The 17,665-nt window shown below is 37.7% G+C and overlaps 1 protein-coding gene across 1 annotated transcript; it reads left to right on the top strand.

Moving 5' to 3' along the window:
* Positions 1–221: 221 nt before the first annotated feature.
* Positions 222–5,955, top strand: LOC133717090 (uncharacterized). The gene is made up of 8 exons (XM_062143725.1): positions 222–936; positions 1,030–1,188; positions 1,297–1,428; positions 1,549–1,659; positions 2,647–2,778; positions 3,565–3,702; positions 4,533–4,766; positions 5,472–5,955. Exons 1-8 carry the CDS (start codon positions 448–450, stop codon positions 5,862–5,864), a joined length of 1,788 nt encoding a protein of 595 aa, XP_061999709.1. The 5' UTR covers positions 222–447; the 3' UTR covers positions 5,865–5,955.
* Positions 5,956–17,665: the final 11,710 nt, after the last annotated feature.

Here is a 17,665-nt window from a genome sequence, read left to right as displayed (position 1 = left end):
TTTGATATTTTGATATTTTAATTTTTTTTTTGATATTTTAAAATTGGAACATGTCATTCAACCGTTCATTTGAAAGTCTTCACTTGATATTTATTATAATGTCCTCATTAGAAACTCATCCGTAGTTACATTACACGAGGAGCTGGGATTAGAAACAATGATTTGACGATTCAGCTGTTTTTCTCACGCGCTCAGATGGTGTAACCCAGCCATATACACTTCCGCACATATGTACACATGTAAATGGTTCGATATAACCAACCCCCAAAGTCCAACCAAACATCATAGCACAGCTGAATTGGACACACCAAATCCCTGTTTCTTCTTTTTGGGTCTTCCTCAGACTCTGTAAATTTTCTCCTTCATTTCCTTCCAATTTTGACTTCCATTTCTAGATATTGGATAGAGAATGCAACTGTAACAAGAAGAGGAAGAAGCAGAGATAGAATGGCGGTCTCGGCTTTCAAATCCTCCACCAGAAGAAGCAATCCCACCGGTGCCTCAACTTCTTCATCATCATCAGCTATTTCTAAACGGAGCACCGATATAGATATTAGTTCAACCAAGAAACCAAACCCACCAATCAGAAGATCCAGAAGTGTCAGCGCTTTCTCAAGGACCACCACTCTCGACTCTCAAGATAATATTTTCTTGAACAAGAGAGACAACCCTCTCTTCTGGTCTACGGATTCCCCAACCGCTGTTGACCCCAAAACCCCGCTAGTCAAACCCGACAAAGATTCGAGGCCGGCAACCTCGTCCAGTGTTGCTGATTCTAGAAGGGGACGGTCGGTGTCGCGGAACGCCGATGTTTTGGTCGGTCGGAGCCAGTCCGGAGTTGACTCGGGTCGGAGCCTGTCCAGAGTCGACACTGGCCGTCGCAACCGCTCCGTTTCCCGGTGTCCGGAGCCCAGGGGGCGTTCCGTCATTTCCAAGGTTTAATATTTACCCTTTTTTCAGTTCAGCTCAATTTGAGTTTGGAGTAGTTCAGTAGATGAGTTTTGAGTTTGTTTTGTTGTGTATGTATAGAGTGAAGATGAACAAGAATGTACTTCTTCATTGAATAAAGGGGAGGAAGGCAAAAAGGGTGGGTTAGTTAGAACTAGCTCTGATGAGTTGGATCAGTTGAAGGGCTTAAGGACATGGTCCAGTCAGCATTCACCTTTCCAGCCTTCACATGCAAACTTGGTAAGATGATTCATAATCCAACTCTGTGTGTGTGTCTATGATAATGACTATAAAGTTGGTTGGTTGGTTGTTTATTTTGCCTTTTGTTGTTTGGGTTTCTCTTTTTAGTCCAGCTTGCAATCTTCGAATTGGGAAGACGGAGTTTCCACCGCAAGTTCCTTATCTGGAGCCGAAGAGAAAACTTTTAAAGCAGCTTGTGAACAGATGAATATAAATTATGGACATTCCGGTGATGATTTGGTTTGTATTACTCGGAGACTCGAGCTTGCTTTATATGTGTTTGTGTTAATTTTTATCTGCAAATTAGTTAAGATAATAAAGCTGGCTTTTGAAATATTAAATGGCCTTTAAAAATTGCAGTCGGTTCAAGCAGTTCATTTGGAAAATGATACCACAAGCAGCAATATATATGAAACAGTTCGATCTGAAGTGAGACGTGCTATCTCTGAGATTCAAATTGACCTTGAAAGTGTAAGTCCTTTTGGATTTTCTTAATCATTTGCACAGCTATATATGAAACAGTTTGATCTGAAGTGAGACGTGCTATTTACTGTATATTTTGAATTAATTACTAAATCCAAAAAATATTCAAGGTGGTAATGCAATTATTATCTACATATATGATATACCTTCTCTCTTTGCTTGATCATAGTCTGACATAATTAGAAGATAAGTATCATTTTCTTTTTTGGGCACTGTGGAAATATCAAACTTTTGATAATATATTTTAAGAACTAAAGTCTTTTATCACTTAGGGCTTGTAACGAACCTCTATCTTCTAAGTTTTCATTGATATTCCTTGGAATATGAAACTGCAATTTGAAATTCTGGTATCTGAATTCAGTTGTATGGACACATAGCATATTAATACAGATGTCAAGGTACGACAATTTGAGATTATAAATGGAAGGTTAAAGTGACTATTTAAAAGAGCTCTTTAGGAGTTGGGCGTCACAATACAAACCTAGTGTCTAACCTTAAGTAAAACATTTGCTTCGGCAATTTGAACCCTAAGCATATCATGTAGTTGTTAAAGGAGAGACCTTAATGTACCTGTAATGTCTTGAACAGATGGATCACCACCAGGTTTTGGACAGTTTGGTTGAGGATTTGTTTTTGGCTCTTTGTTTTTAGGAATCATGGAGGGAGAGTACCTACCTTACAAATAACCGCTATACCACAGCCTGTTTCTTCAGTTGACTAGTAATTTATAGATTTATTTTTTGTGTTGTTTAGCTACCAAAAAAAAAATGTCTACATGTTCTTAGGTGCGATATTTTCCATGTTCTTATAAATATACAGCTCTTGCGCTTGCTCCCATGCTATTGCTTTAATTAACGAGGGCAATGTCAAGAGGCTGGCATTATTATTATTATTATTATTATTTTTGTATGTATTTGCAAAGTGCAGGCATTGTTGTTATTTTGATTATATTCTCTTTGCTTCTTACAAGCTCAGGCTATGCGAAGGGGCAATACTCCGGCACTAGCAACTTCTGACATTTCTGATATCCCTCCCGACCTGGTAAATCCAAGTGCAGTTGAATTAGTTTTGGACATCAGAAGAGAATATGCCAAAAAACTTGAGCAGGTAAAATTTCCATTTCTGTAACCATGCTTGGTATGAGGTTGTGCCAAAGTTTGACCATGCTGAGTAGTTGGGTGTGGCTTAATTGACATTTGACAATGTCATTGCTTGGAACTTACTAGATAGAATATGTTAGAGCAGATGAAGACACAGTGATCTGATTAAGCCAGATGACTATGTCTCATCAGGGACACATGTGCCTGTTGTTGTGGCACTGTAATTCAGATCCTCTTTTCATTTTTGATGGGGTACATAATTGATGTGGCAGTAATTTTACAATCCATTATTTAGTGTAATGTGTAATCTGGTACTTCAGTAGGACTGTAGGAGTGGAAAAGTGTTGCTAAATTTATACCGTCCGCAATTTCATATATGATTACGGGTCAAACCAAAACAAAATACTTTTTCTTGGTTTACCTTTAAAATCATGAGATCCCCACATCGCAAATGCGTGCATTGGAATTTTTGAAGTGGTTGCTTCATGCAATTATGTTAAGGGTTTGAAGAATTTAGATACCCTGTTCTGACATAACTTTTGGGTGATGGATTCTTAGTCAATTGCTGTTGTGTATGTCTACTGAGTATCATCTAAAAGAAGCTTCCTTTTTTGACATGATTTAAAAGAGATGTTGATCCCCATTAAGGAAACAATGTCATTGAAGGGATACTTCCAATCCTTTGTTCTTCTTGCTTTTTGCCCTTTTTTTTCTCTTTCCCCTTCTAGTTCTATTTTTTTTTTTTTTGGTGTACAATATCTCTACTAAGTAGAACGTTGCCTTAAGCTTGCAGTCTAAGGAACGGGCTAGCAAACTTCAATCAGATCTGGCTGTTGAGGAGCACCGTGGACAAGAGCTCAGCAGAATCCTGAAGGAAGTACTTCCAGATCCCAAGATATCTAATGCGCCAAAATCTCGTCCTGGAAGAAAAGTAAGAATTTTTTCTTCTCCTTCAATTCCCTCCTAGTAATTCAGTTAATTTCCATTTAGTATTATCGGATTTATTTGCCTTGGAGCATGGCAAGTATGTTTGTTTTGTGGTGTTTTTTATATTGTTGGTTCTTGGATGCAGATATTACAATAGATTCAGTTTTCAGAAAATGAAGCAAGTTTGTATGGATCTTCTGTGCATTTGCATATCTTAGGAAGTTGTTATTAACAATCCCAAAAAGTCAATCTATCCTCCACAGTATTGTTCTCTTGGTCAGTACACCAGGGAATTCTTGGTCAATCACCCTTGAATCTAAATCAAAGGGTGGAAAGAAATCTTTTTAGCTTGAGATAATTTGTTTACTACCCTTGGGTGTAGATTCTAGGGTGATTGACCTGGGTTTCTCCTGGTCACTACTGATCCGGAGAACAGCGTTGCCGCACCCCAAAGTTAATATTTATTAGCTCCGGTATACTCACAAAATAAAATAAAAGGAATTGGATTAACTTTTAAAGAGTGTTAATAACAAATTCTCCATCTCTTAATAAATTGTTAAATGCTGCCTCTTGGATTAAATAATTTAACCAAAAATTGTACTAGGACATGTCACTTGAAAGTTTGTTGGAGCATGTATCAAAATGTGTCTGTGCACAAATGCTAATGTACATGGAATATTTATCACCGCTCGCTCAGAAGCTTTCTTATGTTTTGTGTATGGTCACATCCATAAAAACATTGAGAACATGGACTTGCATCCAGAATTCAGATAAAAGCATCACACTTTGTCTCTTGTCCTTTCTTCATGCTCATCTATTAAATTGCTCTCACAGGCTAGCATTGAAAGAAGAAAGATGTCAAAACGTCTAACAGAAGAAGCTCTGGCCTATTTTGATGAGTGCGTATCCCTATCAACTTTTGATAGTTCTGACTTCTCATCGCCAGAGGATCCACCTTTCAACTTAGTTGGTATTAATACCCCTGTTGATAAAAGTCTATCTTTACTCCAAGAAAGTTCAAGTGCTTCAGTCATGAATAGCTCAAACCGTAGCCTCAATGAAAAACAGGTCCATCCCATACCTTGGTGCTGTTTACTATAAAGTTTTTGTTTTTGTTTTCGTTTTCTTTTTTCTACCGGTTTCTTCCCCTAAACTATGCATCTTAAGTTATGGCGACCAAGTTGTACATATATCCTTATTTGGGTGCATTTCTCTAGCGTAATTGTAAGACCATTCTGTCAATCGACTCAGACAGCTGCTGGTTTAAGTTTTTTCAGTTCAACTACTGAACTCAGTAAATCTATTGTTAGTTCAGAATTTTATCAAGTCTTTTACAATTTAAATGAAGTATATAAAAATTACAATTGGAAATAGATATTTCAAAAAGGTATAGTAAATTAAGCAAGAAAATTTCAATATGTTATCAACTGTGCATGCCAATCTGATATGGTGTTATCACACTATGAGAAAGCAAATTACTTTTCAAATTTAACTATAGCTAGATATAATAATGAGTACAGTGTTTGGTATTAAAGTATGAATCAATTTAGGTATAGGAAGTTTGATTCTAGTTACATTTCAGCTGGCATAATTGGGGAAAGAGCTCACTTGATTAAAATTCAGTTCTGTCCCTAAAATGCCTTCCTAAGCCTGGGTGGAGAAATGCCTTCCTAAAATTCAATTTTTTTTTTCTTTTTTCTTTTTTCTTTTTTCTTTAAGTGTACTTTTACTCAACTTTGATTTCTGATAATACTATGTTAGTTTCTTTTTCAGGCATTGAGCATCCAAAGTCAATTTACCAATGCCCACAATCCTTCAGGACTAATGGCTAGCAGTGGTCCTGGGGAGCCAACCTTGAATCAGATTAGTCCTCACAGTGCCAACAGAGCGAAAGATTGGAAATTCTCATTTGCTCATACGCCAGCTGAAACCCTTGAGCTTCAACAAGACATTAGGAAGTACATCAGACATTTTGAGAAAGATGACATGGAATTGCAGTGTGTAAGATCCATCTCTTGTGACTTGGGTGAGTATAGCTTGCAGGATGCAGCACAAAGTTATATGTTTGACAGGGTTTTATTTGGAAATAGAATAGAGTCGAGGGGTATTTTACTGTGTGGCAGTGGTATTTCAAGTTCATTTTCTCCATTTGCTTCTTTTTTCTGAAAGAACACACCAGTTGTTGAAGGAAGAATGTTTGATTGTAAATTTAGTTTTTACAAAAATGATTTTGAATGAATGAGTAAATTTTGTAGCATACTTGTACTATCGTGAATCAAACTATTCGGACAGTTGTTACCCTGTTGGGAGACAATTTTGTACAGCCGATTAATTTCCTGTCAAAATTGAATACCCAGCGTCTGGCCACATTAGGGATAACATTCTCACTTCCAATATTCAGCCTAAAAACACTGTTAAAAAAGAAAACACTCAGGTTTATGGCCTCTTCTTTTTCTTCTATCAACCGGTCTTGGATAATTAGGGAAGCAAATAACGCAGCTGATCATGTTGCTTACCTTGCGTCAAGGTCGGAGTGTCCTCTGAATTGGATTCAGAATCCACATCCTACCCTCCAAATCTTGATGTCTGAGTCCGTTTCAGCTCCCCCATGAGAGCTTGTTTCATGGGTTTCTTTCTTTCTGTTTTGTTTGTGTATCTTTAATCGCCAAAAAAAAAACAAAAAAAAAAACACAGCTGTTCTGCATTTTCTTTCTAAATAACACGGCAGTTTGGAAAATGCTTTGTTTCACAATTTTATCCATGATCTTCATGAAAAAAGATGGACCGACTGTTGGTGACGAAAAATTCCGTAGAGGATATTGACTCGTCAATGAATGCAGACTGGAGCGGGAGCTGACCGAGAACGATCTAGAAGCTTCCTTTGAGCGTTGACTTGGAGTTTGACCGTCGACTCGAAGAGGGGGGGGGTACCTGCAGAAAACCCTCCGATGCCTAAGTCAATACGTTTCTTAGTCGAGTCTAGTAAGAGGAATCAGAATGGGATGGTTTACTTTGACGTCGGGCTGCCTTTATATAGGCGATGACTTACATGGAGGACAAGCCGCCATTATTTCTGCTTTTATGGCTGCATTTATTTTTGCACTTATGATGACAATTATTGCTGCACTAATAACAGTTAATCATTGCGTACTTATAACGGTCATTCATTGCGTGTTTATTACCGTAATAATCGCCGCTTTCATGACTGAAATTTAACGCCATATTAACTACGGAGTTAATCGCCTTAATTGCGGGCCCAACAAAAGTTGATCACTCCCACAATGCCCCCAAATTTTCTCTTTGGACACTCGTCCTAAGAGGAAACTTTCATTCTCTAGCTGTTTCGAATCTTGCCTCGAATATTTCCTCGAGCCCTGGCCGTCCCGATTCTTTCCTCGAGCCCTGGCCGCCCCGATTCTTTCCTCAGGCCCTGGCCGCCCCGATTCTTTCTTTAAGCCCTGGCTGTCTTGGCCGCCCTGAATCTTTCCTCGAGCCCTGACCGCCCTGAATCTTTCCTCGAGCCCTAGCAGCCTTGATTCTTTCCTCGAGGTGAAGATTCATTTTCAGCATGAGATATGGAATTGCCCCCATTTCCCTTTGAATCTGGTAAACAACGTTTTATTCTTTTTGACCACCGGCCTTGGTTCTTTACATTGGCCACCAACCTTACACATACATTTTGATAACACCGACCACAAATATATTTCGAATATAAAAGGAAGCAAAAATCAGAAATATGGTTACTAAATGAATGAACGCTAGTCTACGTTACTCGAACTTTTGTCTCTTTGGGGCTTGTTGTATTTCATCACTCCCAGTCCTTAGTGACAGAAATGGTTTTTCCTGAGATGCAGCTTCCGCCATCACTTTTTAGGGAAAAATGGTTCCCACAGACAGCGCCACTTGTTGGTGACGGAAAATTCCATAGAGGATATTGACTCACTAATGAATGCGGACTGGAGCGGGAGCTAATCAAGAACGATCTAGAAGCTTCCTTTGAGCGTTGACTTGGAGTTTGATCTGTTTGGACCCAAAATGAACATTTTGGCCTGACAAGGCATGTGTTGGAGAAATTGAGCCAATGTCAGTGGCTTAAGCTATATATTGTCGACAAGCTCGAAATATATATTTAGAGGCTAAATAAAGCCTACTATGGAAACATGGAAGTAGGCCTCATCATTTAGCCCTTAGGCCCTAAACCCGCCCTAAGCCCGCCCGGCCCGTAGGGCCGAAGCCCTACCCGACCCTTACATTAGGGCGGGCCGGCCATACCCTTTCTCAAATAGGGTAGGGTAAGGGTCATGCAAATGAAGCCCGGCCCTACCCTACGGCCCGGCCCGTTTGAGCCCGTTAGGGCCAAGCCCGGCCCGGCCCTACAAGCCCTACCCGGCCCTACCCTAAAATTTATATATTATTTTTATTATTTTTCTATATTACATATTTACATAAAAAGAAATAAGAAATATGTTATTTTAGAGAATGGGTATTAGATTAAACATTTGAACCCAATTAATTTATGTAAATCTAATTTTTATATCATACACTCCAAAGAGAATGGACACTAATTTTTTTATAAATCTATATTTATATATCATACACTCCAAAGAGCAACCTCTATCAATTCAAAGAAAATGAGAAAATCAACCGTTGGATGTGATTATTACAATAAATTATGCGTGTGGTTAAAAATTTAGTCAATTTCACCATAGTTTCGAACCCGATCGGATTGGTCAACCATATTCACTTGTATGTTTTCTTGGTTGACCGATGGCGTGACAACCGCAAAACGTGCTAATTTTTTTACATCACATTTTTAAATATTTCATCAATGGATGTGCGTAGATATAAGATAAAAATTTCAAATTTAATTACAAATATGTTGGTCTATACCAATTTGCCTCCTAAAGTTGTATAACTTATACATTGCATTTAAATGATTGAGGTTACCCTCCATGAGCAAAATGGGAGACGAAATGGAATTTTTTAAAATGAACCGCTGGATGTTGTTTTCATATGAAAATATGTTAGTGGTAGAAATTTCAGCAATTTCCGCCTTCGGTTGGACCTCGATCTACCCGGTCAACTCAATACCCTAAATAGAACGTAAAACAAATATGCTCTTAACCGGTCCTTGGAAATTCACTTTTTTCGATCTTTCAGCTCCCACACTCTCATGGGTAGGGGGTCTACTTACGGATGTCAAAATTCCACAACGTTTGTCCGCGCATGGTGCCGCTCCCCTTAGGGAAGTTTGCTTGTGCAAAGCGTTGACCGCTACGTTGGACGCCTTATTCACGGCAGATCGGCCTAATTTCTTTACACAATACCTATCAATGTTGTATAAACATATGAGAATTTTCAGATTGGTCGATTTTCATTTCAAAATTTTTGGATCGCACATAATCCTTATATGCCTTGTAATGTAGTATAACTAATTTATTAGGCTTGTTACCCTCCATGAGGAAAATGGGGGACGAAATGGAATTTTTTTAAATGAACCGCTGGATGTTGTTTTCATATGAATATATGTTAGTGGTAGAAATTTCAGCAATTTCCACCTTCGGTTGGACCTCGATCTACCCGGTCAACTCAATACCCTAAATAGAACATAAAACAAATATGCTCTTAACCGGTCCTTGGCAATTCACTTTTTTCGATCTTTCAGCTCCCACACTCTCATGGGTAGGGGGTCTACTTACGGATGTCAAAATTCCGCAACGTTTGTCCGCGCATGGTGCCGCTCCCCTTAGGGAAGTTTGCTTGTGCAAAGCGTTGACCGCTACGTTGGACACCTTATTCAAGGCAGATCGGCCTAATTTCTTTACACAATACCTATCAATGTTGTATAAACATATGAGAATTTTCAGATTGGTCGATTTTCATTTCAAAATTTTTGGATCGCACATAATCCTTATATGCCTTGTAATGTAGTATAACTAATTTATTAGGCTTGTTACCCTCCATGAGCATTGTCAGATTGATCAATTTCCATTTCGAAATTTTTGGCCCGCCCGAATAAGCCATAATTTTTTTTTTATTTTTTCTATTTTTTAATTACGTTTCTCTTTTTTCTATAATATGCAATTTATCTCTTTCTTTGTAATTGATTTCATAAGTTTTGTTTTCTTTATTTTCTATTTTCTTTGTTACACAACAATTAATATTGGGAGATTTATATAGATAGTTAATTGAATATAACCACCTTAAGTAATATTAATAAATGTTATAAGTTACAAGTATTATATGAATATAAAATATGTTCAATAAAAAACAATGAGTCTTTTATCACCAATACATACCATTAAGCCATATTTTGAGAAGAAAAAAATAATGTTTTTTTTTTTTGTTAAACAAAATAAGGCCCTTTTTGGCCCATTTCGGCCCTATTTGGCCCTATTTGAGGGCCGGCCCGATCCGGCCCTTTCGGCCCTAACAGATCGGGCTTTTCGGGCGGGTAAGGGTTAGCATATTTAAGCCCTAGCCCGACCCTACCCGGCCCTAAATTTTATTGACTTTGACTAGGCCCGGCCCGGCCCGACCCTAAGCCCTAAAATTTAGGGTAGGGCCGGCCCTAGCCCGGCCCATGATGACCCCTACATGGAAGTATGACAAGTCAACTTTAGCATATTTTCCTACTTCGGCTAGGAAAAACCGAGCTAGACAAGGAAGGAGGGGTGGCAGACTAACCAAATGAAATCTAAATGTGCTGAAACTTTCCAGATCCATTCTAGACAGCCCAAGGATCATTTCTTATGAAGAGTGCAAGAGCTTTTTTTGAGTGGAAGGCCTTCAAACAATCAGCCCAATTTTCTACAGAAGAAAAACTGGAAAACTGGACCTGTAAGAGGTCCAGCAGCATTTTCGGCCCAATCACATGAAATAAAAATCTGAAAATTTGTCAGGATGATCTACACTCATAGTGGAACATTTCATATGAAGAAGTCGAAGGCATATAATGAAGTCTTGTTGGAGAAATAATTGAAGGAATAAAGGGGCAGAAACTGACCTAAAACCAGCTCAATATTCACATGTTCATGTTTCCTACCCACATGAAGAAAGCTAGATGCTTTTCTCTTTTTCCTTGGATATATTTTTCTTCTACAATCTCTTTAATAGATCATCACCACTTCCATGTTGCTGCACCTTCATGCTTTGCTTTCATTTCATCTTTTCTCTATCTTTTCCATATTTTACAAGTGAACTTAGATCTACTTTCATTATTTTTCTTCCACTCATCATTTCACTCTTCTTTTTCTTCCCTATATAAACACCTTCTCCTCTCATTCTAAGACACCCATTCACATACAACAACAACATCTCTAAGATGATCTAAGTTCTCTCTAGAGCAAACCTCTCTAAGAGCAACTCCTCTCCTTCTCTTTCTCTTAGCGGTGATCACACTCCTAGTCCTAGTCTTCTCAGAAGCCGACTTTCAGTGCCACCAAACCCTCTGTCAACGTGCTTCGGTCCTAGTCTCCTCGGGAGCCGACGGTAGTGCCGCGACCACAACGGTTACAGAACCAGCCAAGCAAGGGTAACGCCCTAGCAACCCAGCCAAGCTAAAGTGACGCTTTAGCAAGATCTCAATACTTCCCGGTGATTTCGCTCTGCTCAATCTGCAATATTGAGTATCGACTTGTGAACAAGAAGAAACTTCAGCAAAGTCCTCAGCACGAGGCACAAAGAATCCCACGACGAGGTTGGTGCTCTCCTCGTCTACAATCGCTTGAAAGAAGTCAGGTCAAGGGACACCCCCGACGACCGCACCCGAACGGTGCTGGCACGCCCGCGCAAGAAAAGAGACTGTTGACCAGCTGCAGCAAAATTGGTGCCAAACATGACCGTCGGCTTGAAGAGGGGGGGGGGGTACCTGCAGAAAACCCTCCGATGCCTAAGTCAGTACGTTTCTTAGTCGAGTTTAGTAAGAGGAATCAGAATGAGATGGTTTACCTTGACGTCGGGCCGCCTTTATATAGGTGATGACTTACTTGGAGGACAAGCCGCCATTATTTCTGCTTTTATGGCTGCATTTATTTTTGCACTTATGATGACAATTATTGCTGCACTAATAACGGTTAATCATTGCGTACTTACGACGGTCATTCATTGCGCATTTATGACTGTCATTCATTGCGCACTTATAATTGTAATCATTGCGTGTTTATTACAGTAATAATCGTCGCATTCATGACTGAAATTTAACGTCATATTAACTATGGAGTTAATCGGCTTAATTGGGGGCCCAGCAAAAGTTGACCACTCCTACACCGACATAGGCTCAATTTGGTATAGCTTATATTGTGCAAAAAGTTGTTTAATTTATAAGTCTAGCAGCAAAATGTGTTTTGTAAAATTAAATAAAGCAACTTATTTTAAAAGTTACACTATTAAGCTGTTGCTGTTAATTATAAAAGTTGGCTATATAAACTACCGCTGTTTACGATTTAAGCCAAGCTATCCCAAAATACGCCATAGTCTGACATCGATGTTGAATAACTCTTTATTGTTTTCTATATTTTTGGTTAGGAAGATGACAATATTTTAAAATTAAAAATTATGTGATATACTTTTTTGGGGTACGACAAGAAGAAGAACCACATTACTAACTGTAGTCTCACTCTAACATAAGAATTAATAAGAAGTGCAGAGTAGATAGTTCTAACCAAGAACTAAAATATCGAATATCGAGGATATATCGACAGTCTGAAGAACTTGGATGTCTTCTAGTGAAGCCTCATACACCAATAGCAGAACTTCGAACAACATTTGGCCTCTTAGTCGACTTCCAACCCAGTAGATGCTGAAGAAGAGCAAACTTGTCCTAAGATATAACACTGAACGGTGTAGGACTCGAAACGACCCTAACCAATCTAGATGCATGCATGAAGGCCCCACATAAAAAGGGCGATACACATACCGCAAGGAACTATCCGGGAGAGTGAAGCAGTAACCAAGGTCACATTCTTAGTGCTCAACACCGATTGCAGAGCCGCTAGGGTTAACTAGAGTTAGATCACTCATTTTCGTTTCAGTTTTCCCAGCTCTTGAAACATCAGCCATGTAGCTTACTACTTTGTGTTATCGTGATATAATAATTTTTTTGCCCTGATCTAGTTTCATTTTCTTAAAGATTGATAATTTAAGGGAGGTGTATTGTATTTGAATTTAAAAAGTTCATAGACTTCTATTGATTTTTTAAAACCATTGACATTAATCACAGACTTTTTACTGATTTATAAGAATCTACAGACAAAACAAATTCAGCCCAACTTTTCGAAAGACTTCACTCTCTCCTAAGCGAACCCTAAGCGCTTGACTTTCTTCACAGCGCCGTATCGCCTTATCCGACGACACGCCCTCGTGGCGGCGTCGTCGGACGGGCTCTTCAAGGTGTAAGGGTCGATCCTTGGTCCTTCAATACCACAGTCGATATGGAGATTAGGTGTTGCCGGCATCAGAGTTACTTTGCTGGGATCCAGACGCGATGGTGGGTAAGGCTGGCGGTGGTTGGCAGTGGCTGGCAGCGGCGGTCGTGGTCTCCAGGGCGAGATCCCGCAGCTTGTCTCGGGGTTTTTATAGGTGGAGATAGATCTAAGCGGCCGGCATGGATCGGGGTGGGTATGGGATTGGATCGCCATTGGCTCGGCCTGTTTGTCAGTTGCAATGGCGCGCCGGGTTCTATCTGCTCCATTCCGAATTTGGGTTGGTCGGCCTAGGCAGCGGCAGGCGGAGGTGGATGGTGGTAGGCTGGCGACGGGATTCCAAGCAAGGCGCTGGTACGGTGGCTGCCGTTCTTGACATGGGCTTGGGCTAGGGTTTTTTGTTGGTTTGGGCTTAGCTTTGGGCCCAACCTACTTTATTATTTTCTTTTATTTACTTTTTTAAGGACCTCTAGGTTAGTAACTAGTTTACTTTCAATAATTTCCTAAGTCTCTTAGGGACCTACACACTTTTGTGCTTCTAGCGAATCTTCCGGAGTAGTACCGATGGATGATTCTTGCTATTTCAATGTATTTAATGTCAAATGAGTGACCTAGTTCTATGAAGCGATGTGGGTACTAACACATCTTCTTGTCTGTCTCATTGGCAGCGGAAGGGTATGTAATGGCTATTCTGGCTTTTGATCAATATATTGGCTCTACCTTCATTCAAAAAAAAAAAAATACAGACTTTATTAAGAATGACTTTTATAAAAAAAAAAAAAAATACCAAGTTGGTTTAGTCAGAAAATAAAATACGATGTGGTATTAACTGAGAGTTTTTCTATTGGAACCTCCAAATTTACTCACTTGACCTCTATGCTTTTTACACCTCCTATCAAATTTTCAAATACTAAATTTACTCATTAAACCTCACTAAAGTTCCTCAAATAACCTCACTCATATAATTTACAAACAAACTAAAATTTTTATAATAAAAAACTTTAGTCATTTCAATGATTTAATTACTCTATAAATCTTAATTACATCTTCATTCCTTAATCAGATCTCTTATCCAATAAAAAAAAAATCAAACACAAAGTATTGAGTTTTAAAAATTAATAAAAATAAAATAACATGAAATATTATGTGATTTTTTTTATTTACTTTTTCTTTTTTAGCTGTGAAAAAAAATAAAGATTAATAATTTTTTCTTAATGTTTCTCTATTTTCTGTACCTCATGATTAATTATTTAAATATTTATTTATTTATTTTTATTTGCTAGCTCTGTTTTTTTTTTCTTCTTCTTTCTGCAAATATAATGGATAGATTTAGATTTAGGTCATAATACAATTTATTTTGTTCTCCTTGACCAATATGCATTCAATATGCATATCATACATTTTTATCTTAATCATAGTTTTATTTCTTATTAAATATATATGAATGCTTTAATGAGTATGTAGTGAAATTGGAAAATGAAAATAGATAGGGAAAATAATAAAGAATGCAATCTAATATTATTAAATTGGAAAGTCTAGAGAAAATAAATATAACAATTTTTTTGGTATAATTATTGTCCTTAATAGTCATTTTATAGTAGGTTATATATGTCATTTAATAATTCATAATAGAGTGAGGTCAAGTGAGCAGATTTGGAGGTCCCAATAGAAACTCTCATTAACTGATGTCCATTAGCGTAGAAATCAGAGAAGCTCAAGTAATGTCATGAAACAAACATATAAGAAAATAAAGGAAAAATCTGAAAGTATAATCAAGCACACCAAAAGGTACCAAAAAAGAGAAGGAAAAAAAACCATTGATAATGTTTCATGCTAAAAAACAAGACGTCCCTGAAACAATGATATGATTTATTCTTCTCCTTCATCGTCACTTCCTTCATTGTCATTGTTTTCATTATTGGCATTTGGTTGGGCATCTGTCCGCATATGAGTAGCAAAACTCATTCTCCATTCATTAGCATTTTATCTTTGCTGATCTTGTGTCTGAAAACCATCCCATTCAAAATTATCTTCGTGATTGTCTACCGGATTATCTTCTAGGTCAGGAGGAAATTCATCTGAACGACATTCCTGTCGAAAATTTTGCAGTCCTGCACAAGCCAAAACTAGTTCTGCTTGTGTCTTATATGGAAATGGTGGTGCTGATTTGAAAATTGTGAAATGCGACTTAAATATTCTAAATATTCTCTCAATTACTTTTCTCAAGGAAGCATGACGAAGATTAAATAACTCAATAGCATTGACAGGATGGTTTCCTTCACCACCAAAATCTTTGAGATGATATCGAGTACCTCGAAATGGAGCTAAAAACCTGCGTCGATTTGGAAATTCGCAGTCCCCTAAGTAATATTTACTTAATTGTAAAGAATATTTGCAATTAGTATGTAATATATTATATGACCTAAATTGTAATAAGTATGCTGAAATTTTTATATGCACATAAAACCATACCTTGTGGCACTTTGAGTCCACTTCGTGTAGAAATTGCATCATTTAACACTGTTGAATCATGAGCGGAACCATCCCATATATCCACTAATCACATATATGAATTATAAATCAAAGTTGCAAGCTGCTAACACATTTTGTGATATCTTCCCATGGTGATTTCGATATCTGCTTACCTCACGTCCAACTATCGTTGCTAGAATATGTGTGCCATCAATAGCTCAAACGCAATCCTGAAACAATGGAAAAAGATATACAATAGCTAAAAAGAAAAATAATGAAATAATTTCTTCATTAGTGTATAATGAAATAGATAACTATCAATGAAAATGGCATTGCTTACCTTAAAGTAATGATAAAACCTAATACTTTCTCCTGTGTTAGGTGGTATGGACTCAAGTTAAGCCATAAACTCTGGTGCTATTTGTTAGCTAAATAGTCACCCTCAAGTATAAGAGTCAAGTTATAGTGTAGGGGATTATTAGTAGGGGATATCATACCCAAGGGATTGGAAAACCCACTCTAGCTAAGGAAAATCTAAAGGATGCTAGATGAATATGCAAATGTACAAGTCATAAACAAGGGCTCACAAGTGAAGCAAAGTTCATGGTGAATATATGCAAGATGGTGAGTGGTTTGATTTTTTTTGCTTTGGAAACACTACTAGAATTTTTGCCTTTAACATCGTCCAGAAACCGATGTTAAAAAAAAAATGTACCGATGTCTTAGTGGGTGATGTTAAAGATCTGGAAATCCCAGACATCGGTTTTTAGCTGATGTTAAAAATGACTCTAGACATCAGTTTCTTATAAGCTCCCGATGTATAAAATGACTCTAGACATCGTTTGATTTATACAAAACTGATTTTGTTTCCTACTATGACATTGTTTTACATAAGAAATTGATTTATATATCAGTATTAGACATATGTTTTATAGATAGAACTGATGTCCTTTGTCATTTATAACATCAGTTTGTTATTTCAAATTGTTATGTTTTCGTTCTTTTTGCTTGAATTTCTATTTTAGAAGTGATTACTAAATCAGTTTCTTTGCTAGAGAAGTTTCACAAAGAGAATACCAGTGGTAAGCAAAAGAAAATTCTCATTAATACTATTGAGAAAAAGAGTACAAAGAGTAGGGAGAAGGGGACGTATGGCCTAAACTTCTCCATATACAACAGCAAAAGAAAAGAACAAGATTGAAGTCTTCTAAACTCCTCCATATACAACAGCTGATAATGCCTCTGCTTTGCTCTGTTCTTTTGCAAGTTTATCCTACAAAGAAAATGCAACCCCGATGATACACCTTATCAGCAATATCAGCCTAAGAAATAACAAAGTGAAAAACTAATTGGATTATCATTTTCCTAGATAACTCCTTATGATTATTCTACAACAAGTCGTTATACTACACTTGCTGTTTCTTTACCTCTTAACAACCCAACATCCATATAGTCGTCAATTCTCATCAATTAGCCACCAAAAGTACCTGATTCTCCCAGTGCAGAGCTATACTCATAGCCTCCTGAAGAGAACTAGCTAAATTAGAGTTTTCCTCAAATAGCCTTTCTATCTCCGAAGATTGGGAATCAATCTGCCACCATTTACAAAAAGTGAGTTTGCTGTCAAACAGCATATATACAAAAGAAAGAAAGAAAAATGCCATTGGAGTGTATAGAAAAATAAATTGTCAGTAGAAAATAAATACACAAAAAAAAATGTCAATAGAAAAATAAATTGCCAAGACTACCTCCATTAAAAGCTTTTGTCTACTGCTTCCCAATTTCTCAATCACTACAGCCATGCCATGCATCTGCTTCTCGAGTATCTCCTTGTCTTCCTGGCCATGAATGCATTAAGTAAATCATGTATCAAAACATAATTTTATAGGACCAACTTAACTGAGAGAAGATACAGTTAACCAATCAGTCATACTATGTTCATAGTAAACATGCTTTTTATTATGGTCATAGCAAGTGAACTACCTTTGTGACCATGCTGAGAAACCCCCTCAAAAGTTCTGCGCATTAACCAATTCACATGGAATTATATCTTTCCTGAAGACAAAAACTTAC

The sequence above is a fragment of the Rosa rugosa genome, chromosome 6, assembly GCF_958449725.1.
Source record: "Rosa rugosa chromosome 6, drRosRugo1.1, whole genome shotgun sequence".
Taxonomy (NCBI): Eukaryota; Viridiplantae; Streptophyta; class Magnoliopsida; order Rosales; family Rosaceae; genus Rosa; species Rosa rugosa.
Note: the sequence above shows the minus strand (reverse complement) of the source record. Positions and strands in the feature narration are given on the sequence as shown.

Bases quoted from the DNA above. Each gene is read 5' to 3' on its own strand.
- LOC133717090 (XM_062143725.1), top strand. From the start codon at position 448: ATGGCGGTCTCGGCTTTCAAATCCTCCACCAGAAGAAGCAATCCCACC. The intron at 3,703-4,532 runs GTAAGAATTTTT...TTGCTCTCACAG, and splicing joins AATCTCGTCCTGGAAGAAAA to GCTAGCATTGAAAGAAGAAA. The intron at 4,767-5,471 runs GTCCATCCCATA...TTTCTTTTTCAG, and splicing joins GTAGCCTCAATGAAAAACAG to GCATTGAGCATCCAAAGTCA.